The sequence below is a fragment of the Salvelinus namaycush genome, chromosome 21 (assembly GCF_016432855.1).
Source record: "Salvelinus namaycush isolate Seneca chromosome 21, SaNama_1.0, whole genome shotgun sequence".
Classification (NCBI taxonomy): domain Eukaryota; kingdom Metazoa; phylum Chordata; class Actinopteri; order Salmoniformes; family Salmonidae; genus Salvelinus; species Salvelinus namaycush.
Window position 1 is genome coordinate 21711691 of NC_052327.1, and position 24973 is coordinate 21736663.

Consider the following 24973-nt stretch of genomic DNA (forward strand, 5'->3'; position numbering starts at 1 on the left):
ACCCACACAAGTGGCTCAGGTAGTGCAGCTCATCCAGGATGGCACATCAATGCGAGCTGTGGCAAGAAGGTTTGCTGTGTCTGTCAGTGTAGTGTCCAGAGCATGGAGGCGCTACCAGGAGACAGGCCAGTACATCAGGAGACGTGGAGGAGGCCGTAGGAGGGCAACAACCCAGCAGCAGGACCGCTACCTCCGCCTTTGTGCAAGGAGGAGCACTGCCAGAGCCCTGCAAAATGACCTCCAGCAGGCCACAAATGTGCATGTCTGCTCAAACGGTCAGAAACAGACTCCATGAGGGTGGTATGAGGGCCCGACGTCCACAGGTGGGGGTTGTGCTTACAGCCCAACACCGTGCAGGACGTTTGGCATTTGCCAGAGAACATCAAGATTGGCAAATTCGCCACTGGCACCCTGTGCTCTTCACAGATGAAAGCAGGTTCACACTGAGCACGTGACAGAGTCTGGAGACGCCGTGGAGAACGTTCTGCTGCCTGCAACATCCTCCAGCATGACCGGTTTGGCGGTGGGTCAGTCATGGTGTGGGGTGGCATTTCTTTGGGGGCCGCACAGCCCTCCATGTGCTCGCCAGAGGTAGCCTGACTGCCATTAGGTACCGAGATGAGATCCTCAGACCCCTTGTGAGACCATATGCTGGTGCGGTTGGCCCTGGGTTCCTCCTAATGCAAGACAATGCTAGACCTCATGTGGCTGGAGTGTGTCAGCAGTTCCTGCAAGAGGAAGGCATTGATGCTATGGACTGGCCCGCCCGTTCCCCAGACCTGAATCCAATTGAGCACATCTGGAACATCATGTCTCGCTCCATCCACCAACGCCACATTACACCACAGACTGTCCAGGACCATCCGCCACCTCATCAGGAGCATGCCCAGGCGTTGTAGGGAGGTCATACAGGCACGTGGAGGCCACACACACTACTGAGCCTCATTTTGACTTGTTTTAAGGACATTACATCAAAGTTGGATCAGCCTGTAGTGTGGTTTTCCACTTTAATTTTGAGTGTGACTCCAAATCCAGACCTCCATGGGTTGATAAATTTGATTTACATTGATCATTTTTGTGTGATTTTGTTGTCAGCACATTCAACTATGGAAAGAAAAAAGTATTTAATAAGAATATTTCATTCATTCAGATCTAGGATGTGTTATTTTAGTGTTCCCTTTATTTTTTTGAGCAGTGTATAATCTTGAATCCCAAATAAAACAGTATTGGACATGATCCAGAAATGAGGCGGGACTTGCAAAGCGTATAACAGCACAATACATCTGACAGTTTCATGCGCTACAATACATGCAGCACATACAATTGAAGTCGGAAGTTTACATACACTTAGGTTGAAGTCATTAAAACTCGTTTTTCAACCACTCCACAAATTTCTTGTTAACAAACTATAGTTTTGGCAAGTGAGTTAGGACATCTACTTTGTGCATGACAAGTCATTTTTCCTGAAGCTGGAGACTCATATCTCCCTCACCAGCTGTCAGAGCAGCTCACAGATCACTGCACATAGCCCATCCAACTACCTCATCCCCATACTGTATTTATCTTGCTCCTTTACACCCCAGTATCTGTACTTGCACATTCATCTTCTGCACATCTATCACTCCAGTGTTCAATTGCTATATTGCAATTACTTCACCACCATGGCCTATTTATTGCCTTTACCTCCCTTATCCTACCTCATTTGCACACACTGTATCGACTTTTTCTACTATATGTTTGTTGATTCCATGTGTAACTCTGTGTTGTTGTATGTGTCAAACTGCTTTGCTTTATCTTGGCCAGGTTGCAGTTGTAAATGAGAACTTGTTCTCAACTAGCCTACCTGGTTAAATAAAGGTGAAAAAAATAAAAAGCATGTTACTAATGCTACGGGGAAATGGGATGCATGGGAGGGGGAGATTTGCTTTGAATGCCTATTGCAGTTGCAATTCACCTGCTTCCACATAGTGGAGAAATTCTAGCTGTAGCACCTTAAAATGTTTCTTTCAGTCTCCCCAAAAAAACACACCCGACTTGTGACAATACAAATACATTATATATTTTTTTTAAATCTAAAATATTTTATCACAAATAGATGAAATGTATCAAACTTTCCACTGTAAACAGTACTCTGTTGACCCCAAATAATAACCAGAAAACTTAAGTTTTGTACATTATTATTTACAAATGTTTGGTAAGAGGAACGGCGTATGAAAACAGTTCCCTTCTTCTAACGGGGGGAGGTGTAGAGAGACATGCTAGTCCAGCGCAATGATGACATTATCATCATCAGCTGAGGGTTGGCTCAGGTGTTGGCGCTTAGCTGAGGCCTCGCCTGTCTCAGCATCATGGAGCTTCCTCTTGTGGCTTCCTGACTCCATGCTGACAGCCATAGTGCTGGAGGACGGCGCCTCCTCGTCTGAATCAACTAGCAGAATGTCATTCTGTTCAGCAGGGGCTAAGAGGTGAAAGGAAAGCAAGAGGAAAACAAAGTCAGATTTACCTGTACCCCTTTAGAGTTTACATTCAGCTACAGAAGAAACATCGCCTCATTCTTAGCACTATAAACAAATGGTTTAAGGACCGGACTGATTACTTATGACCAGGATTTGAATTATCAGATGTAGTCTAAAATAGTCCATTTCTGTAGACAATGTCAGTTTTGCTCACCTTTGGAAGAGGTGGACGGTTCTGCAGATTCTTTGTTGCCATTGGCAACGTTCTTTCCCTCTTCTTGTGACCTGGTTGGGGTTGGGGCCTTGTCAGGGGCGTCACCCACCACCTCAAATTCCACATCCTTCTCCAAGTCTTCACTTTTTCAACAGAAATACATTTACATTAGGGAAATACAAAGGCAAATACAGCACACAGAGAAATATATCCTTCTCTTACCAGTGAATCACATTAACCAGGAGTGTGTAATCCTGCAGAAAGTCATCCACTTGCAGACGGCTGCCATTTCGAATCCCAAAGTCAGACAGGAACTTGCAGTTGTTTGCTATGAGAAGAGAATGGTGCGTGAAAAGATTTGTATACTGATAAGAGTATACCGTTTAGGGGTGGGCACAGTTAATCAAATATCCCAGACGTTAGTATTGGATTATTTGCAAGAGTATTCATGTTGGTGATCATGTGCCCACTGAAGCCGCTTGTTTATAGCTGATAGAAGTGCAACCCGGTGTGGTCTGCTGCAATAGCCCTCTACAAGGTGTGGAAAACTTTCCACAGGGATGCTGGTCCATGTTGACTCCCAAAGCTTCCCACAGTTGTGTCAAGTTGGCTGGATGTCCTTTGGGTGGTTGACCATTCTTGATACACATGGGAAACTATTGAGCGTGAAAAACCCAGCAGCGTTGCATTTCTTGACACAAACCAGTGCGCCTGGGCTGGCACCTGCTACCATACCCCGTTCAAAAGGCACTTAAATATTTTGTCTTGCCAATTCACCCTCTGAATGGCATACATACACAAGCCATGTCAACTGTTTTAAGGCTTTAAAAGAAAATACTATTTAACCGGTCTCCTTGTTATTCAGTCTGTTTAGGCTCTAAAGATCATATCACTCACCTATTTTAAAGACACATAGGCTGTGAAAACTGGTAAGAACCGGTTTTTGTTTGTGTTAATACTTTAAGGGAGTAGAGCTAAGAATCTCATCTCTCATGTAAGCTTGCCTCCCTCTTGGAGGGGTAAGCAGTTCGGGGAGTGCCTCAATTAGCCTTGCTAGCTGGCTTAGTTGGCTAGCTACTTTATGTCGATTTGATGTACAGTGGCAAGAAAAAGTATGTGAACGCTTTGGAATTCTGGATTTCTGCGTAAATTGTTAACAAAATTTGATCTGATCTTCATCGAAATCACAGACAGTCTGCTTAAACTAATCACACAAATTATTGTATTTCTCTTGTCTATACTGAATACATAATTTAAACATTCACAGTGTAGGTTGGAAAAAGTATGTGAACCCCTAGGCTAATGACTTCTCCAAAAGCTAATTGGAGTCAGCTAACCTGGAGTACAATCATTGAGACCAGATTGGAGATATTGGTTAGAGCTGCCCTGCCCCCCCCAAAAAAGCTCTCAATTTGAGTTTGCTATTCACAAGAAGCATTGCCTGATGTGAACCATGCCTCGAACAAAAGAGATCTCAGAAGACCCAAGATTAAGAACCGCTGACTTGCATAAAGCTGGAAAGGGTTACAAAAGTATCTCTAAAAGCCTTGATGTTCATCAGTCCACAGTAACACACATTGTCTAAAGTTGAGTTGTTTGGAAGGAACACACAACACTGTGTGGAGAAAAAGAGGCACAGCACACCAACATCAAAACCTCATCCCAACTGTAAATTATGGTGGAGGGAGCATCATGGTTTGGGGCTGCTTTGCTGCCTCAGGGCCTGGACACCTTGCTATCAATGACAGAAAAATGAATTCAAGTTTATCAAGACATTTTGCAGGAGAATGGAAGGCTATCTGTCCACCAATTGAAGCTAAACAGAAGTTAGGTGATGTAACAGGACAACAACCCAAAACACAGAAGTAAATCAACAACAGAATGTCTTCAACAGATGAAAATACGCCTTCTGGAGTGGCCCAGTCGGAGTCCTGACCTCAACCCGATTGAGATGCTGTGGCATGACCTCAAGAGCGCTTCACACCAGACATCCCAAGAATTTTGCTGAACTGAAACGGTTTTGTAAAGAGGAATGGTCAAAAATTCCTCCTGACCATCTGATCCGCAACTACAGAAAACATTTGCTTGAGGTTATTGTTGCCAAAGTAGGGTCAACCAGTTACTAAAACCAAGGGTTCACATACCTTTCCCACCCTGTTCTGTGATTGTTTACACGGTGTGTTCAATAAAGACATGAAAACGTATAGTGTGTTATTAGTTTAAGCAGACTGCGTTTGTCCATTGTTGTGACGTAGATGAAGATCAGATCAAATTATGACCAATATATGCAGAAGTCCAGGTAATTCCAAAGGGTTCACATACTTTTTCTTGCCACTGTAGTTAAAACAGGCACTACCAGATGGTATGATAGATAACCTATAGCAGCAAGTTTGTCAAACTAGCATGACTATGGCTACTTTCACTCTCTATCCCATCTCACATATTCCGGCCCCTGCCATTTCCCCACACTGCTGCAGCTCTCACTTGTCACGCAGCAAACAAAAGATGTTTTACAAAAAAAAACAGAATGTCATGATATTATTCGAACAGTACACACATTTCAAATGCAAGCCCTTAACTGTTGAGTGCAATATGCAGTCCTCTACTGGTCTCCTTTGGGACAGTCTGATAATATTCTGTGATTGCCTCATACCTTCTGTTTCACCCTCCTCAGAGGAGATAAGGATTGTCCCTTTCCCATCCTCGATCTGCACATCTGGCGCCACCATCCCAAACTTCTCCTTTAATATCTAACACAAAGAAACAAGAATCTTTCCCTGAACACATGGTTATGGGGCGGCAGGTAGCCTAGTGGATAGAGCGTTGGACTAGTAACCGAAATGTTGCAAGATCGAATCCCCAAGTCGACAAGGTAAAAATCTGTTGTTCCACCCCTGAACAAGGCAGTTAACCCACTGTTCCTAGACCGTCATTGAAAATAAGAATTTGTTCTTAACTCACTTGCCTAGTTAAATAACGGTATTAAAAAAATATAGATGCTGATCACATGTCACTGTCATGTTTGCAACAATGAAACAAGATTGGTTTTGTTTAGATTTTACATGCAACCCTCTAGTCAATATCTACATTGCTTTATCTCTGCCTCCCTGGTCAAAAATGTCTATCAGTCTGTGCATTTGTCTGGCTTTATCAGTCTGATTGTAAGCATGGTTACATGCAAAAAGGAGCCAAAGAGCCATGCATTACCTTGTCTTGAAGGGCCAGCACATGAGTTTTGTGCACATTCAGTTTGACTGTGACTTCTGGCGCACACATAACAGTTGGCACTGGGTGGGTCCAAAGCACACGGAACCAGCAGCTTTTTCCTGGGGTTGGGCTGCTTGTTCAGGAAGATCTAGGAATAGGTTTCAGATCACATTAGATATACACTAAACAGCCATAAGTTGCCATTAAAATTATTCACAAGGTATCTGCAAGTTCAATGACGTTACATTTTTAAAATGGCACTTGGAATGCCATTTAATACCAACTTGGTGTCTGCACGCACCACACATGCCAATATTCCTCTCCAGAAATGAGCACATATTGGCAAAAAGTTGTATTTTTGGGGGCTGACTCTTTCACCAAAAGGCTACAGCCTACATGGCTTATATTATCAGGCAGGTGTGCCATTTTAAGCTTACTGATGTAGCATAGTGGCTAGGCTATAGATGGGTAAAGCATGGGGTTGCCCATCTGCATTTGTTTAGGTTACCCCGATGGGCTAATCATTTTTATCACCTTTATTTATCTAGGCAAGTCAGTTAAGAACAAATTCTTATTTACAATGACGGCCTACCGCGGCCAAACCCTAACGACGCTGGACCAATTGTGTGCCGCCCTATGGGACTCCAATCACAGCCGGTTGCGATATAGCCTGAAATTGAACCAGGGTCTGTAGTGACGCCTCTAGCACAGATGCAGTGTATAGATCACAACCTAGATCACAAACTAAGTGTTCAGAATTTTGGGTTCGATACCAAAACCAGCCTAGTATAATGATACTCAATATCATAATGATACCACTGTGAAAAAATGCCTTAAAGTCAAATATCCTGCACTATTACTCTCCATCTGGAGAGCTAGGCCACACAGGAGTCAGATTAAAAAGGTCCTGTTGAGCAGTGTGATAGAGTAGAGCTGGAACAAAAGGATACACACTCAATAGCTCTGAGGTATTATGCTATAACAGCCTACAACCAAAAAGTTGAATAAATAATTCCTTCATTCCGTGAATCAGGTATAAAATGGCTGTACTTCGAAGCAAGGTAGCTAAGCGGGAGAGCTCTAGACTGACTTTTTCCATTGCCAAGTAAGACATTTCAACTAACATGTTCAGGGAATGCATGATGGCTATTTTATGTGCAGCATGTCAAAACAGGATCCAGAAGACTAGAAATCATGGTGAATAACAATCTAACACAGGATGCAGTCGAAATAGCAATAGCCTTCAATTCCTACTTTAGTGATTCTGTCAGGGTACTGACACAGAACCCCTCCACTGGTTTCTTGGGCTCAGTGCTAGTAAATGATGCTCAACCTGTCTTCATCATAAGGGAGGTTTCTGAGTCAAAGGTGGACAAGGTGATTAGCTCACTAAAGAACTCTAAAGCCAAAGATGTGTTTGGGATGGACTCTACCTTTCTTAAAAACTACAAAGAGTCACTCATTGGCCCCATTACTAAGGTCACCAACACATCTATTGGTCTCGGGGTGTTTCCAAGGGTATGGAAGTCGGCCATAATAACGGCCATCTTTAAATCAGGCGACCCTGCTGACGTGAGTAACTACAGGCCCATTAGTATACTACCTGTGGTGTCAAAGGTTGTTGAAAAGTGTGTAGCAGAACAACTGATTGCCCACCTCAACAACAGCCCCTTCACATTACATTCCATGCAGTTTGGCTTCAGAGCGAAACACTCCACAGAAACGGCCAACTGCTTTCTTCTGGAAAATGTGAAGTCCAAGATGGACAAAGGGGGCGTTGTTGGGGCTGTGTTTCTGGACCTAAGGAAGGCTTTTGATACTGTTAACCATGAGATTCTCATCACAAAATTGTCCAAGTTCAACTTTTCCCCCGATGCCTTGAGATGGATGAAATCATACCTTGAAGGCAGAACTCAGTGTGTCAGAGTGAGCAATGAGCTGTCGCCCACTCTTAGCTATGATGTGGGTGTGCCCCAAGGGTCAATACTGGGGCCCCTCCTGTTCAGCCTGTACATTAATGATCTGCCTTCTGTCTGTACTGGGTCTGAAGTTCAAATGTATGCAGATGATACAGTGATATATGTGCATGCAAAGAGCAAACAAGCTGCACAAGAACTCACTACTGTAATGGTCCAGGTTACAAAGTGGCTCAGTGACTCGTGTTTGCATCTCAATGTGAAAAAAACTGTTTGCATGTTCTTCACAAAGAGGGCAACAAATGCTACTGAGCCAGATGTCTATGTGTCAGGGGAGAAGCTCCAGGTGGTATCTGATTTTAAGTACCTTGGCATCATACTTGATTCCAACCTCTCTTTTAAAAAGCATGTGAAAAAGGTAATTCAAATAACCAAATTCAACCTAGCTAATTTCCGATTTATACGAAATTGTTTGACTACAGAGGTAGCAAAACTGTACTTCAAATCTATGATACTCCCTCACTTAACATACTGCTTGACTAGTTGGGCCCAAGCTTGCTGTACAACAGTAAGACCTATTCAGTCTGTCTACAAACAGGCTCTCAAAGTGCTTGATAGGAAGCCCAATAGCCATCATCACTGTCACATCCTCAGAAAGCATGAGCTCCTGAGTTGGGAAAATCTTGTGCAATACACCGACGCATGTCTTGTATTCAAGATCCTAAATGGCTTGGCTCCCCCTCCACTCAGTATTTTTGTTAAACAGAAAACCCAAACATATGGCAGCAGATCTACAAGGTCTGCCATGAGAGGTGACTGTATAGTTCCCCTAAGGAAAAGCACCTTTAGTAAATCCGCTTTCTCTGTGAGAGCTTCCCATGTCTGGAATACACTGCCATCAGACACACATAACTGCACCACATATCACACTTTCACAAAATGCTTGAAGACATGGCTAAAGGTCAATCAGATTTGTGAACATGGTCCCTAGCTGTGTGTTGCCGCTTTCCATGTCTGTTGTCTAACTTGTGAGGTGTGGAAACACTTTGTTGCTTTTATGAATTTTGTCTTGCTGCTTTTTGTTCTATGTTGCTCTGTCTGTATGCTACGTCTTGTTCTATGTTGCTATTGTCTATATTGTAATTGTTTTTAATAACCTGCCCAGGGACTGCGGTTGAAAATTAGCCGGCTGGCTAAAACCGGCACTTTTACTGAAACGTTGATTAATGTGCACTGTCCCTGTAAAAATAAAATAAACTCAAACTCAATAATTACATTTATTTTTGGCCCAGAGAGATTAATTTGCCTGCATTGTTTGTGCATATTGGCCTAGGCCATGTCTATATGCTACATAAATCAAATGTTATGGTCACATGTGCCAAATACAACAGGTGTAGAATTTAGTGAAATGCTTGCTTACAATCCCTTTTCAACAATGCAGAGTTAAATTATAAAAATAGTAACAAGAGGAATGATCAATGCCAAGCGCGGCTGGATTGGTGTAAAGTTCACCGCCATTGGACTCTGGAGCAGTGGAAACACATTCTCTGGGAATGATGAATCACGCTCCACCATCCGGCAGTCTGACAGACGAATCTGTGTTTGGTGGATGTCAGGAGAACACTACCTGCCGAATGCTTTGTGCCAACTGTAAAGTTTGGTGGAGGAGGAATAATGGTCTGGGGCCATTTTCCATGGTTTGGGCTAGGCCCCTTAGTTTCAGTGAATGGAAATCTTAACGCTACTGCATTCAATTACATTCTAGACAATTCTGTGCTTCCAACTTTGTGGCAACAGTTTGGGGAAGGCCCTTTCCTGTTTCATGAAATTGCCCATGTGTACAAAGCGAGGTTCATACAGAAATGGTTTGGCGGGATCGGTGTGGAAGAAGTTGACTGGCCTGACGCGCCCTTGACTTTTTAAGGACCCACAGTTGCACTGCAACCATCACGGCTACTATTACAGGGAATGATACAAAATGACAGGCAGGTAAGAGGGCTACACCAAAACCTTTACTCCCCAAATGTATTTTGAAATAAATGCTGTGTTGTGTACTTAAAATTATATGAGTTTTGAAAATAGTTCCCCCATACCTACTGTCAAACTTCCCCTGGGGTGTATTCATTAGTCGCACACCATAGCAAAACGTTTAGCAACAGAAGCGGTTAGATCTAAACGCAAAGCGGTTTGCAACAAACAAGAGTTTCTATTGGACAAGTTCAGGTTTGTCCTGTTTGGCTCCTAGTTAATATGACAAAATGTAGGGCGGGAGGCCCTAATATTTTGTCATATTAACTAGTCTCATCGCGCTCCAGCGACTCCTGTGGCGGGCCGGGCGCAGTGCGCGCTAACCAAGGGTGCCAGGTACACGGTGTTTCCTCCGACACATTGGTGCGGCTGGCTTCCGGGTTGGAGGCGCGCTGTGTTAAGAAGCAGTGCGGCTTGGTTGGGTTGTGTTTCGGAGGACGCATGGCTTTCGACCTTTGTCTCTCCCGAGCCCGTACGGGAGTTGTGATGAGACAAGATAGTAATTACTAACAATTGGATACCACGAGATTGGGGTGGAAAAAAAGGGGGTAAAATTATAAAAAATAAAAAAATAGCTTACTAGGAAACAGACCTAGCAAAATAGTAATCAAAAGTAAAATCACTTGTATTAATAATAAATCAAAATAACACCTTATTTTACAAACGCTAGACAGCCTTCACTCAAATATACCCACACTTGATGTCAAAACGGCTCTTCATGTTCATGCTGAAAATATACATGCGCAGGTTGGCGGCTGCTGTCACAAAGTCCATCGCTGGAGGGTCATCCTAACAACAAGAGAAGGAAGACAATCAAATGGACTGCCATAAAACTTGCAATGCAACTTTAAGCTTAAACTATGAGAGCATCATCTTCTCCGGTCTGTTGTACCTTGATAATATATTGTGTTCCAGTTTAGACCCTGCAGTTACCCATCCAAATCCATTCCCTGTGTCTCCTCACCTTGTCCCACACAAGCTCTGCTCCATCCCCTTTGTCAGCCAGCATGGAGCGCAGGGTTTCCACGCTGCGAGAGAAGAGCTGGCAGTAGCCTGCCACACCAAACACCTGCTGGTCCTTCAATCCCGTCCCAGTCACCCTCTGGGGACACGCTATCACACAACCAGAGAGAGAGAAGGAGAGAATGACAAACCTAAACATCAAAGCAACTATAACAAGACCAGAAAACGAATCAGAAAATCTTCAAATTCAATTGGTAGAAGATTTTCTAATTAAATGTCTTTGAATCAGAAAAAAAATAAATGTCTAATTCAAATTGGAGCAATATAATATAGGATGCTAATATCTTACTAAGTTTCTGATGCTCAAGCCAATCCAGAGGCAGTGGGGCTTTCCTCTTCTTCCACAGCTTGTCCATGGTCAAGAGGTACTGGATGTCATCTTTAAAAAGCTGGAGGACCACACAAATAGTCCTGGACTAGTAACTATTTCTATACATTTTAATAACCATAGCTTAGGGTAATAAGCTACTTGACAACAAGACATGGGGCCACATTCAAGCAGTCCTCTAGTAAATGCTTGGTCACCCTTTAGCCGACAGTACCTTGTTGAAGAGTTTGACTGGGTCGTAGCCAGTGGAACGTGCCCAGTCCTTAGTGGACACACGTTTGATGTCTCCATCCTGGTCAGATGCTGTGGCTCGGGCTTCAGTGTCTACAGGGTTCCCTGGGAATAGGCAACAAATATCCAATGGCATATATTATTATCCCAATGAAGCCCAGAGTACACACGACTCAGTCTCAGTCCTCTGGTTCATGGAGGCCAGGGAGAGTGTCAGTTGGAGAATGTTCAAGTGTTTTGTTATACTCACATGAAAGCTCTGGGTCAGCTGTGTCAGGGGACACCTCTTGATCTGCATCTTCCTCTCCAAAAAACTGGCTGAGGTGGAGATGAAGATAGAACTGGATTGTCAATACCATGGACGTCAGCTCAACCAACCTGATAGCAATAACAGATCTCCGCCAGGAATCCCATCATTAACCCCCTATTGGGTAAAATGAAAAATCATGATCTACTTCTCAATTGTTTACTACCAGAGAGATAGAAGCACTTTTACTAGACTTACTTGAAGAGGTACTTGGCCCACACAATGCAATGTATGGGCTCAGATGGGGTGTTACGAATGGTGCAGCCAGGGAAGGTTTTCTGTGTGGGTTTGGGCTGGCACTCATAGCACTCAGTAAGACCCTGTAGTGTGTAATAGCAAGAAGAGGGAGGTGGTTGTAATTATGCGTTATATTGGTGCTCAACATTAACAATTAGATGAATGGTACTCACAGGTTGTGGTTGACAACTACGCACATGTGATTCACAATCAAACTGTTAAACTCATCCGAGACACTCATCCTTTGAGATGTTTTTAATCTGTGTCTTACCTTCTTAATAACGGTCACCTGCCCAAGGTAGCCAGCTGTGCCACTCTCAATAAGGGGAATTTCAGCTGCAAGACACATCCTGTTCACATGGTTACGAGCCACTGCAAGGAAGAAAAGATTCAGCTGGCAGCAATGTTCCACAATTATTATTTTTTTAATACATGTTTTATGCTCTTGTAGGAAGCAATCACTCCCCTACTGCTGACTACAAATTATCTATAACTGGGCTAATAACTCACTACTAAAAAAAAAGATAAGAACAAAATGTGCACACCTGGCTACATGCAGCTCTTGCTTTGGTCTCAAAACAAACGCATCTACTCAGGACCGCTCATGCTGTAAACAGTTCAGTTTAAAGTAAATGCCACAGATCCATATATGGCATTGATCTATTTGCATATAGGCCTAATACAGCTCTGATTGGTTATGCTGCACCGGTCTGTGTAGAGTACGGTCTGAGTAGTGTGTGTCAATGCAATAGAATCCTACTCCGATGCGTTCTGCATACAACAAAATCTCTTGCATAGTTAGTTTTGCATAGTTCGATTTGTTTCAGTATGTTGCATTGAAAGGGGCTAATATTGCATTGATTCAATCACAATTTCCAGAGTAATGGGAAACGTTGAGTGTTAACAGGGAAAACTCTAGAAAGTTGTGTGAAGTTCAATCTTGTGCTTCTCTCCATGGGCTTATATTTCTTCTGTGTGGCAGTCCACGGGAGCTGTACGACTGCGCGCAGCTTAGAGAGTACATTGGCTGGCGGTAAGACAAAGACCATAATAATTGCGAAAAGATACCAAATATACTCCACAAATAGACAAATTGACTAGGGATCAGTATTGAGGGTTTCATTAGGAAGGCATGAGATCCCACTATACCTTGATTGTCCAAGGCATTCATGACAAGCATGAAGTTCCTGAAGAATTCCACATTGTAATCTGGACTGGGAAGGACAAAGGACCAAGGACATCTCAGTTTTCCCATCAGCAACTCATGGTGACAAACACACACAATAAAATATCATATGCACAAAGAACAATCATGCACATAACTACAGTAGCTAGTTGACTTACTTCATGATGCTGTCATGGTAGGCCGTGATATTGGCAGTAGGACAAAATTGCAGCACACTCTCTTTGGCCACCTGCAAGACAGCCACACGTTCATATATAGTAGGGGTTGGCAACAGGCGAGTTAAGAGTTAAGTAATAAAATAAAAAATATATAATAAATAAAATAAACGTAGCTTTGGGTCAAAAAGCCTAAATATCACCAGTTGTTCAGCATAAAACAATTTTGATTAAGGAAATCTGCTCCCAAGTATTCCCATAAATAAAAAGAGACATGTGATTGTGTCTCAATGTAATCAAGGAATGAAATTGTTATTTTCAAATACAATCTATTTTGGGGCTTGAATTGTGGTAATTTGCAAAGTGCAAATTGTTATAATTATGTTCCGGCATCGTGACTATCGGCACTGGGGAAAAATAATAACTACAATTCTAGTTGGCTTCCCCTGACATAGTATTCTGGTTGTATAGCTACATAGCCTACAGCAAAAGTGAGACTGGACCAAGAGGATCAAGCGGTGATGCATGTTTGTGAAAAGAAACATTGAGTTCCCTACCTGAGCCTTGGACTTCCCCACATGTTTCTTCTGGAACAGGAACTGTCTGTTCAGGTTGCTCACATCAATAATGTCCAGATCAATCTAAGGAACAGATACAGCAAATTAAAATTCAAGTTAACAAGACAATTACAAATAACTACAAAAAAAGTACATCTTGATAGGTTCACTAAAGTGTGAATGTATGAAAGAATTTGCTACAAGCAGCAATGCATCTAGCTACCTAACAGAACTGCACATTATAAACACCTGAGGGGTAGAGTACAAAGCAAGATCAATGACTGACCAACCCTACAGCTAAGCTGATTTACACTGAGCTACACATTTTGGAATGGCAGTGTCAGCCAGCCAATCAGCTCATTTGTTGTTCAACGCGACATGCCATAATGGCTGTTGTGGCTACTGCCAGCTAGTATGAGGACGAAAAGGGCAGTTTTCCAGGAAAAAGCAGCAGTATCTCAATCTTCGATGGAGCAGTGTCGATAAAGATAACATTTGGAGTGCAGTGGTATATTCCATCCCTGCATTGAGGTACATTTTCAGACCCATATCTCGCACCGGCTCCACCGAGTCTACGGGTGCATTCGTAAATACTCTCTGGCGCTCTACTCAGATATCAGAGCACTCTCTTCTGAGTGTGCCAGAGTGCAGAATAACTGATGAATTTACAAACACACAGCATCTGTTGAATATGACCGGTGACAATAAACGTCAGCAAAAATGTTAAATTAAATTGTCAACAGCACAGATAATCACTAACGACCTATATAACATGAAAACAGCCTAACCAGCTCTGCTAGGGCAAATCAAAATGTATTTGTAACATCCTGAATAAAACAGGTGTAGACCTTACCGGAAATGCTTACTTACAAGCACTTAACCAACAATGCAGTTCAAGAAAGTTAAGAAAATATTTACTAAATAAAGTAAAAAATAAAAAGTAACAATAAAATGACAATAACGAGGCTATATGCAGGGGGTACCGATACCGAGTCGACGTGCGGGAGAACAGGTCATTTGAGGTAATTTGCACATTTAGGTAGGGGTAAAGTTACTACGCATAGATAATAAACAGCGAGTAGCAGCAGTGTAAAAACAGCCATTTGATTAATTCTTCAGCAGTCTTATAGCTTGGGGGTAGAAGCTGTTAAGGAGCCTTTTGGACATAGACTTGACGCTCCAGTACAGCTTGCCGTGCAGTAGCAGAGAGAACAGTCTATGACTTGGGTGACTAGAGTCTGACAATTTTGTAATTTTCTTCCTCTGTAAAAATGGTCAGGGTGAAGTGTTCTCTCATTTGTGCCTGGAAGCAGTTGTCTAGCTAGACAACTCGACAGTTAGCTTGGGTGCTTGACTACAGTTGTGAGGCCAGAACGCCCAGATCAACCCTACTCCTCGGCCAGAGTCCAGTGTGTGTAACAGTATAACTTTAAACCGTCCACTCGCCCCGACACGGGCGCGAACCAGGGACCCTCTGCACACATCAACAACTGACACCCACGAAGCATCGTTACCCATCGCTCCACAAAGGCCACGGCCCCAGAGGTGCAACACTACTTCTAGGTTTCAGAGCAAGTGACGTAACTGATTGAAACGCTAGTAGCGCGTACCCGCTAACTCTGAACGCTAAGAGAGCGAAACGCTCTGAATTTACAAACGCCCCGAGGGCACTCTGGCACTCCAGATTGAATTTAGTAACGCATCCTTTGCTTACGACCCAGATCGCACTGGAGATAATTTACGTAGCCATGATTGTATTCTGACCCCTGCTGCCAGGTGTAAACAAGCAGCTAACGTTAACTTGCCGAAATATTCGGTAATAACTTCATTTTCTAGAAAGAGCATGGTATATATAAATAAAAACTAGCCTTCAACAAACTGGTGTCGTGCCGAAAAGCAAACAGGTGTCGCACGGAGCGGCGCCACATTGAAACAAATTGCCAAACGGAAAACAGCAGACCAAAATTATTTCTGCTACTAAAATGAGTGAAATGTAGGCTAAACTGACAACGGATTGAAGAGCAGAAATCTCAACTAGCAAGCAAGTCGCAGCAATGAAGAACGCGAAGGGGGGAATATTCGGCACAACACCGGGAAAGATTAGAGACTCCTTAGTATTGACTAGCTAACGTTAGTAGACCACAAAGAAGTCAGAACATGGCGCGCAATTTACAATTTGGATGAAGTGACAACTGTTAACTAGGTAGTTCTGTTCATTCATGACTATGTAAAGAGATAACTACACCACTTAAATATAGACAGGTCCATATGGACATGTTCGACTATAATTATTTTCAGATTAGCTAAATTTAGCTAGCTAGGCCTTTCATATCACCCTGGCTGTAGCGGCAAGTGTCCGCCCCCTGCACGACTTACCACCTCTATATTTTTGAAACCGGTGAGAACAACATTTTAAGAGCTCACAGCCAATTCCTCCAGTTCCGACCACCAGCACCCGGCAAGTGGATAAGGAGTCAGCGAGCTCTTTTCGGAGAGACCCCACTAGTTGTAACGGTACCATTGTTGACCGCTTCAAGACAGAAACTATAGAGGACGAGACAGTAGCTTCTTCCTTTGTGGATTTTATATGGCGGTTGGCAACCAACTTTAGGGTGAATTACCGCCACCAAATGGACAGGAGTGTGGACCAGAGACAGTGAAGGTCTAACTCCTACCCAATATCGGCCTGAGGACTTCCCTGCCCCCACCTTTTCCTGGATTTTATACAGGTTTCTTCCCTTACTCTCCCTGTTCCACAACTCTTGCCACTTATTTTTAACCACTGCTCTTATTAATCCATTGGCTTCTACTTTACTGATTGACAATTCCATCTCAACATTAGGATGTTTAAGAGCCTGCTTAGCAATAATATCCACTTTTCTCCCACATGAGCTGGTACCCAGAGGAACATTACAAATACCCCCACCTGTTTCAAATTAAATTGTATTTGTCACATGCTCCGAATACAACAGGTGTAGACCTTACCGTGAAATGCTTACTTACTTCACCCTATACAGACACTGCAAAACATCAAACAATACATCCTGCTGATCCATATGCTATACTTCCATAATCCATTGATGACCTTAACACCGCTATGTATATCATTTTCAACGCCATTCTATCTGACCCCCACTTCATTCCTGACAAGCAACGCATCACATTCAATATTTTCTTTCCTTTGACAACTACTCTGTTAATATATACTCCACCCATGTCATTCATGTCAAACCAGACCCCCAGGAACCTAAACCCTTGAGAGAGTAGCAGTGGCCAAAGACTATGGATATACTGACAAGATTACATGCCTCTCAACCCTAACAATGGGAGTCGTTGTCCATAAAGCGGCCCGGCAGGCTGAATAGCTCCCGCCTATCCTTTCTTTGGATTGGTGGATACATTTCATTATTCAAATTATGTTTTGAATATTCAATAAGGGTTGTTGACGTCAACCACCTGTATTCAATGGAAAGAGATGCTATGCTACTAGCATCATGTCATGAATATGCATAGACATCTCAAAATATAGTGTTATTTTCTTAAAGTTACCGGGATGTCACATGTCCTACTTATATCAGTACACCCGTAACAACTTAAGCATTACGAAACTTCTATTCGATCAAATAAATCTCACGTAGCAAATAAGCCATACATTTTTGTTGTAGACCGAAATTTGACACTCATTGACCTACAAAAAGTCCTTGCTTTGTGGACGAAACAACGAAAAGACGCCACCTGTTGGGCCTCGCTCTTCTTCTTCCTCTCTGTTGTTGATGACAAGCTGGCTGGTAGCAGGCACCACCTCCTCACTCCAATAGGTGGTGTTCTAACAAAAGCACACAGCGTGATCCAACTAGTGCCGCCTGCTGGAGAGGCGAGGTTTAGTTTACGTCTCCGATAGTGCAGTTCACAACTGCACATCAAAACCATGACCAAAACAGCCTTGGTTGGCTTTCTCACTATGTGGGTGGGAAGATATTGTTGGATACCATTTTTTATTGAAAAGTTCAAGATAGAGCCATGGCAAATGAACTCAATCCAGATTAACAAAAACATCCAGTCAATCGCGTTGTCAAGCTGAAACGAATAGTCATGATGAAAATGATTAAGAGCCAGAATATCACTAATATAAAACTAGTTTATTGCTTTGAGTGGTGGTATACCTAATCAAAACAGAGAAATTGAGGAGTGTCAGATTATGGAGTGGGGGAAGGATGTGATTAGGGAGCTGTACGTGACCATGTTTATCACCACAGGTGATTGGCCAGTCTGGGGTCTCGTCTCAGTCTTTCATCCAGAGCCAGGTATTTCTGGGGGGCTTTGTCCTTATGCCTGAAACACAACCCAAGTCATCCTTCACAAATAATCCATCAAAAGAACTATTGAAGTATGTAAACGTCTATACTAAAGCCCAGTCGTGAAATAATTTCTGTATCAATCGTAAATCAAGGCTTTGAAACTGAAACTTTTCAGTGCTTACCTGCTCAGACGCAGTTTGAGAATATGGATCCTGAACATGGCATCAGAGCAGTAGGCAAGGTATTCATCTTCATCCTCCTTGGTCATAGTGAGCTGGTTCTTCTGGTACCACTGCTGTTTCTGCTGAAGCTCCTGGGTCTCCTAAACATACAGTATGCATTACAATACATGAATAGAGAAACATTACAAAATATAGAGATACCCATCAAAATTAAACCATTATTTTTCTACCAGGAGTATTCCCAAACCTTGAACCTTTGCTTCTTTTGTTTATTTTAACATTATTGTACAGATATTTACAAAACTATTTGTTATTTTTATTCCACTTATCCTGTGCTTTGACATACCCTCTCAAAACGAGCCTGTATGAGGTTGGCCTTATCAATGAGCCGCTGCTTCAGGTCAGCCAGGCAGTCATTCCTCAGCTGTAGAGCAGCCTGTCTGGTCAGGTTCTCTGGGTCACCCAGCTGGGCCAGAAGCGGTGCTAAGAAGTCCAGCTCCTTCTCCTCCTGTCGGAGACGCTCCTCTTTGGCCGTCCGCTCCTGAACATAAGTTAGAGAGGAATTAGGTTAAGGAGGTTCCTGAGGGTCAGTCAGTCTTCTATGATAAGAGAGTGTGATGCTCACCAATGCCTCTCGGTGGCAGCGTGCTCTCTCATTTCTCGCTGTGTTGTAGATGGAGATGTGGAGCTCAATACTGCTCTCTTCTTGTTCCCTAACACCCAGTATCGCCCTCACCTAAGCAAAAATACAAATGCATATTAGCACTACCAACTACATTTCTAATTCTCTCATTTCAAGACGTACTGGAAAAGGTCTATCAATTCATGCCAGAGTACCCACACAACACATGCATACCTCTTTTTCAGACTCCTTGACTCTGAGAGCAACGCTCTCCTCCTCCTTCATCATATGGACTAGCATTTCATACAGAAAGAGATTCTTACTGGGCTTCTCAAATGGATCTACCTGAATGCACATACATAAAAACAATTGGAAAAACACCCTAGTTCACTCAAATGAGAACTTGTTCTCAACTTGCCTACCTGGTTAAATAAAGGTGAAATAAAAAAATAAAAAAACAAATAACAGAAGAATATGTTATCTCAAATTGATGGTGGCGCCAGTTGTAAATGAATGTGAATTGGTTGTTGTTTAGATACTGTTTATTGTCCCGAGTGATGTCTGACCTGGAAAGTGGAGGCCATTTGAGGGGTGAAGGAGTGTGGGTTCTGGGAATCGCCTGAATCTCTGGGCTTTATGAAGTTTCTCCAAGCAGGAATAATCTGGTCGTCCTCCCGGTGGTATGTCACTTGGATCCTGTCCTCAGACACTAGAAAGATACGCTCTGCTACGTCCTCCCCGGCTGGCTTGGACCGGTCTCGATTGAATCGTTCCACCACCTTCTTCTCATAGACCATCGGAGATATCATCAAAGATGTTCAAATGTTTAACCATATATTTTCCAGTGATACAGACATGTATATGACACATAATGGTGGTGTTAAGTTTACCCAAACGGAGTTATGTTTGAATTGTAGTGCAACCAATTATTATCATGTAATGTAAGCAGTATTACCTGTAAAGGGCGTTGCCCGTGGTCAGGTGCCTCAGTATTACTGGGGCCGAACACTTTGACACGTTTGCCAAAAACAACATGACGATGGTACATGAAGTCTGGTCGATCCTCGAAGGTCTCTGTCATCTCAAAGGGCATCTCGACCCGTCTGGCCAGCCCATCTGCTCGGGCATGGCTGTAGAAGTCCATCTGACGCTCCGTCTCTGTAGTCATAGTAATATACCTGTGGGCTTGACAGCAAAACACACATTTGTCATGTATGCACTCTTGTCACTTTTGTCTACATGTTTAGATACATTATCTGATGTAAATGTTGTAACACGGTTAAGGCAGTTGTCATAAGCTGACACTAGCTGTTATGTCATGATTATGGCAGAGTCATGTAGCCCTTATGGGAGTGGGTTCAAGTTACAGTTACTGTTTTTCCACTTTGTCCAATTTTCTAACAGTTACATTTTAAAGCGTAGCTCCGTCCAGGTCTGAAATGCTCAATAGTGACATTGCTAGTCTTCTTCAGTTCCCGTTCCTCTAGGTGGTCATGCCTGTGTTGGTACCACTCCTTCACAGTGCTGGGCTGGGTACCTACAGAAATACACCAGAGGGGGACAGGAGGGAACGGGAGTCAGTGTCTGAGGTAGGAGATAGATTAATCAGAGACAGACTCAAGTCAGAGTTCAGACACCAGAGAGAGGAGACATTATTGCTGATCATTTATCAGTGTGCTGGCTTTATCAGTCCACATTTAGGACTTTTACTATAACACATATTAGGCAATCACAGCACCATGACTCAATATGTCAATAATATGCAACTCACAGTCGAGGTCTGAGTAAGAGGTCAAGCGTGTCACAAGACCATCCGGGAGGAGGTAGGGTGCAAACTTTTCCAGCTTGGCCTTCCGATACTGGATAACTTTCATGCCCCCAGGGCAGCGTGTCTCCATGTCTGCACAAAGTCACAAAGGTCACTCAGGCCAGACAGATGGAGCATGTAACATTTGATAAGGATAGGAGACATGAGATTGGGTTAGGTTGGTTAATCCATGCCAGAAGGTCCAGTTAGTTCTGTAAGATTATGAGGCTGAGTAAAGCAATGAATGACTTACCTTGTTGTGAGATGTTGATTTGATTCACCCAGGATGGAGGCATTTCAAACAACTTGGGCTCATCCACTTCTTCCTTCAGAAAAACAACAAAGTACACATGCTCATAGTAAATCATAGCACAAATATACACCCATGCATGAATTTCACTATTTATTCCCACACGGTCAATGCCATAGAGGGTGTGCAGAATCAAGGGTAAAGGGCACCAGAGCAGAGTTGAGCAAGAGAGTGAGCGAGGGAGTGCGAGATTGGGATGCACCTCTTCATCATCCTCTGCCTCCTGCTGTTTTTTCATGTCAGGGATGAGAAGCAGAGATTGGCCAGTTGTGCCATAGAGCAGATACTCCCACTTCACCGCATCCCCCAGGTCGAAATTCATCTCCTGCAAAAACATCCAGTCATTCCCCAATTTCAAAAACACCTTGTCACTAACTCTGTGAGCAAGATATAATACATGTAGTACATGCATACAGTACAAATCACATTGTCACAGACAAAAGGGCACTACTAACCGCACAGCCGAACCGGCAGTCCTGCATGTTGACCCAGTAGTTCTGATGGTTCCAGATGCTCTCTATGCCCAGGAAGCATTTGTTTGTGGTGGATAAACTCTTCCCTGTGAGTGGGTTAATGAAGAAGTTCTCTGGAACCTCCCGGTTGCCAGACAGAATGAGAACCCAGCAGTGGACCCGCAGGCCCAACAGGGGATCTGGGGGTAGGCGCTCTCGCTCCTTAGGCACATAACAAAGGGACAGTCACAGACATATAACCTGTGCTCAAACAGGGACAATACATTGACAATTAATTTGTTTCTCAGAGAGTGTTTCTGGAGTTGCCTCCATACCTCTTGGAGTCTCTCTGCCTCCTGCTGTTTCTTCAGGAGGATAGCCTGTGCATCAGCCTGTCTGCGTTCCTCCTGACGCTGCTCAAAGCCACTGCGAAGGTCCCGTGGTGGTTTCACTGAGTACTTCTTCACCTGTCGCTTCTGCTCAGTAGCCTTTCCCTGAAACACACAAACCCGGGACGGATGCAGTGAAATGCAGTGAAATTAAATACTGTAATTTGAACATGAAATGAAAGCAGATATATCGGTTCAGTGGTACTGGAGGGCAATGTACAGGCCGTGTAGCCAGGTTGCTATAGGTCACTCACCTTAACATGTGTAACCAGTAGGGGACATTCCTGGAGGGACTGGTTGAGGAGACACATTTCCTTCACAGCGTATCCACTAACACAGTAGGCGTTGTAGCCTGCACCCAACAACAGGCTACACAGCAGAGTAGAGAAATCAAAGCAGGAGCCACTCTGAGTCTGCATCAACCAGGTTGGAGAGTAGAGGTGTCTTGGCTAGAGATAAAGAACATTACTCCTTGCGTCTCTTATATACAAAAGTAAATGCACCAAATCTTCTATTAGTATTATATCATTTTTAGGACAAGCGAAGAGATGTCTCTCTCCCTTACCGGGTCAATGGGAGGATCCAGTGGCTCTAAAGACAAGAACTCTGACACAAAGCTTGCACATCCCTCCCAGCTGTACAGCTCCGGGTATGAGAGCAAGGTGGGCCTCAAGGTTGTACTCACAAATTTCTATTTTGGCCGTTAGAAAGGTGAGTGACAAAAATGCCCATTCAAAGATGGGATGTTGGAGGAACATAGGAAGTATGGGTGTCAGTGTGCACAACAAACATGTCACAGAGAAAACAAAGTCAAAGGTGAGTGTAATTGTGAATGTTGTGGAGTTTACCTGGACTCCACACTCATTGAGTGGGCTCAGCAGAAGGGGTTTTCGGTCAGGGTAAAGGTGCACATACTGGCAGCTGAAGTTGTCGGCGATGGCAAGCAGCAGCTTTTCCTGTGGGGAGTTTTCTTTATAAGAGGTTGGGTATTGGGACAGGTCAACCTCCTGTGCCCGTTCTGGCCTGTTAGGATTGGATTTTAGCATGAGTGTTGATGCAGCTGTCTAAGCATGTAGTAAGTATGTGAATACAATAAAATGATGTATGTATGTGAGAGCACTCTAAGTCATTGTGCAAGTAATCATGACATTGAACGTAAACATCCTGTATGTTTATAATTTTTGGTAGAAAGCCATATGAATCAATAACCATGTGCCCTAGTTAAACATGACCAAAAGTGTAACAAAAGTAAACTCACAGGGAACACGGTGTTGGGGTGATTTGTATGTTGCAGAGGGTCTCCTCTAGTTTAAGCAGGTCCTCGTTAACCTCATCCTGTCGATCCTCTTCAGCTTCACCAATGGCAACCTCTTTGTCAGACTCCACTTTAGGTTTTACCTCCATCTAGAAACAGCTATTTATTTAGGCATATCAATAACTAACATTCACATTTTCTCATAACTAATATAGTGGGCTGTTTATGGGTGCGTTCGTAAATTAATTTTGGCTATCTAATCCGATTTCAGAGCACTCGTTTGAGTGTGCCAGAGCGCAGAATAACTGATGAATTTACGAACACGCAACGGCCGTTGAATATGACAGGTGTCCGTAAAGGTTGGCAAAAACAATTAATTAAATTGTTGCTAGCAGCAGTAACAGTCACTAACGCTCTAGATAACATTAAAAATAAAACGTCAGAGAGTTCTGAACGCTCGGATCAACCCTACTCCTCGGTCCAGTGTGCGCTCCGAGAGCGAAACTGGGGGAAATTTATGAACGGACAATCTGAAAACGCTCTATATTTACGAACGGCCCAGAGCGCACTCTGACACACTGGAGGCAATTTACGAACGCACCCTATTTTGAAGTTTAGTTGACGTCAACATCCATGTGAGCTAACGAGAGCTAGCTTGCAAAGCTAGCAGCGTTTAACGTTAGCTACCAAACAGGTGACAGACATCCGCAATCCAGAGAATAACACATTTCCAAACTTCTATGAAGAAATATTGTACATAGCAACTATCACAAGATTAAACAGTTTATTGAGAACGATAAACGTTTCTTTATGCCGGTTACCTTACTTGGATTAGACAAGATGTTTGTTGTCGTCTGCCTGTAGTTTACTGTCTATCTCCATAGTAACGGAAATTGTTTGACGTGTTCAATTCTGGGTTCCTACCCAAGACTTCGCGCAGATAGAGATGTAATTCTCGGAATCATGGTCGATTAAATAAAGTAACCAAGTAGCCAAACATTTAATTAATTATATTTGTTAATGATATTATTAATAGGAAATGTGGAGTTATATCACATGTGCAGCTAACAAAAATATATGGAAATGTGTGCGCTATCCAAAATGAAACCAACTGATTGAAGCATTAGACTACCGCAAAAATGGAGGCAAGTGGAAAGGGAGAAGGTAGGAAATGTTTGTCTGCTCTTTATTAAATACCAAAGTTGGGTAAACAAATGAATAAAAATCGTCATAAATAGAAAAATATAGCCTATCAGTTATATGGTTTATAAATATATATTTAGATCTACGTCATTGATCTAGAGCGATTTACAGAAGGGCAATGACAGATTTTTCACCTAGTTGGTTCGGGAATTAATCCCAAACCCCTGTCCCCGCAGGAGGCCTTTTGCCTCTTGGTAGGCTGTCATTGTACATACGAATTTGTTCTTAATTGACTTGCCTAATTAAATAAAGGTTCAATAAAAAATGTGTGACTGTAACTGTGCTGCTGGCAAGAATTTACTAAGTTTTTTTTGTTGCCAATGTGCAAAACAACACTTGATTTCAAACGTAATTTTTCAATTGAATTATTATAAAAAAATATTTCCACCAACAGAATGTTACAATATATATACAAAAGTATGTGGACACCCCTTCAAATTAGTGGATTTGGCTATTTCAGCCACACCCGTTGCTAACAGGTGTATACAATCGAGCACACAGCCATGCAATCACCATAGACAAACATTGTCAGTAGAATGGCTCAGAAGAGCTCAGTGACTTTCAATGTGGCACTGTCATAGGATGCCACCTTTCCAACAAGTCAGTTCGT

The 24973-nt window shown here is 42.9% G+C and overlaps 1 protein-coding gene and 1 pseudogene across 2 annotated transcripts; both read right to left on the bottom strand.

Annotated features, from left to right (window-relative positions):
- Nucleotides 1-1620: 1620 nt before the first annotated feature.
- Nucleotides 1621-16412, bottom strand: LOC120065822 (annotated as a pseudogene).
- A 1551-nt stretch (nucleotides 16413-17963) lies between these two features.
- Nucleotides 17964-24277, bottom strand: ccdc135 (coiled-coil domain containing 135). 2 transcript variants are annotated; one of them, XM_039017362.1, is made up of 18 exons: nucleotides 23987-24277; nucleotides 23164-23309; nucleotides 22754-22928; nucleotides 22471-22596; nucleotides 22160-22354; nucleotides 21852-22010; nucleotides 21520-21738; nucleotides 21267-21389; nucleotides 21008-21080; nucleotides 20719-20847; nucleotides 20356-20484; nucleotides 19903-20132; nucleotides 19514-19732; nucleotides 19182-19292; nucleotides 18951-19061; nucleotides 18672-18866; nucleotides 18326-18465; nucleotides 17964-18177 (listed from the first exon to the last, which is right to left on the bottom strand). In XM_039017362.1, exons 2-18 carry the CDS (start codon nucleotides 23307-23309, stop codon nucleotides 18093-18095), a joined length of 2565 nt encoding a protein of 854 aa, XP_038873290.1. In that variant the 5' UTR covers nucleotides 23987-24277; the 3' UTR covers nucleotides 17964-18092. The 2 variants fall into 2 exon arrangements, with proteins under 2 accessions (XP_038873290.1, XP_038873291.1); XM_039017363.1 differs by having other exon boundaries at nucleotides 19514-19729; nucleotides 23164-23319.
- Between the last annotated feature and the right edge of the window lie 696 nt (nucleotides 24278-24973).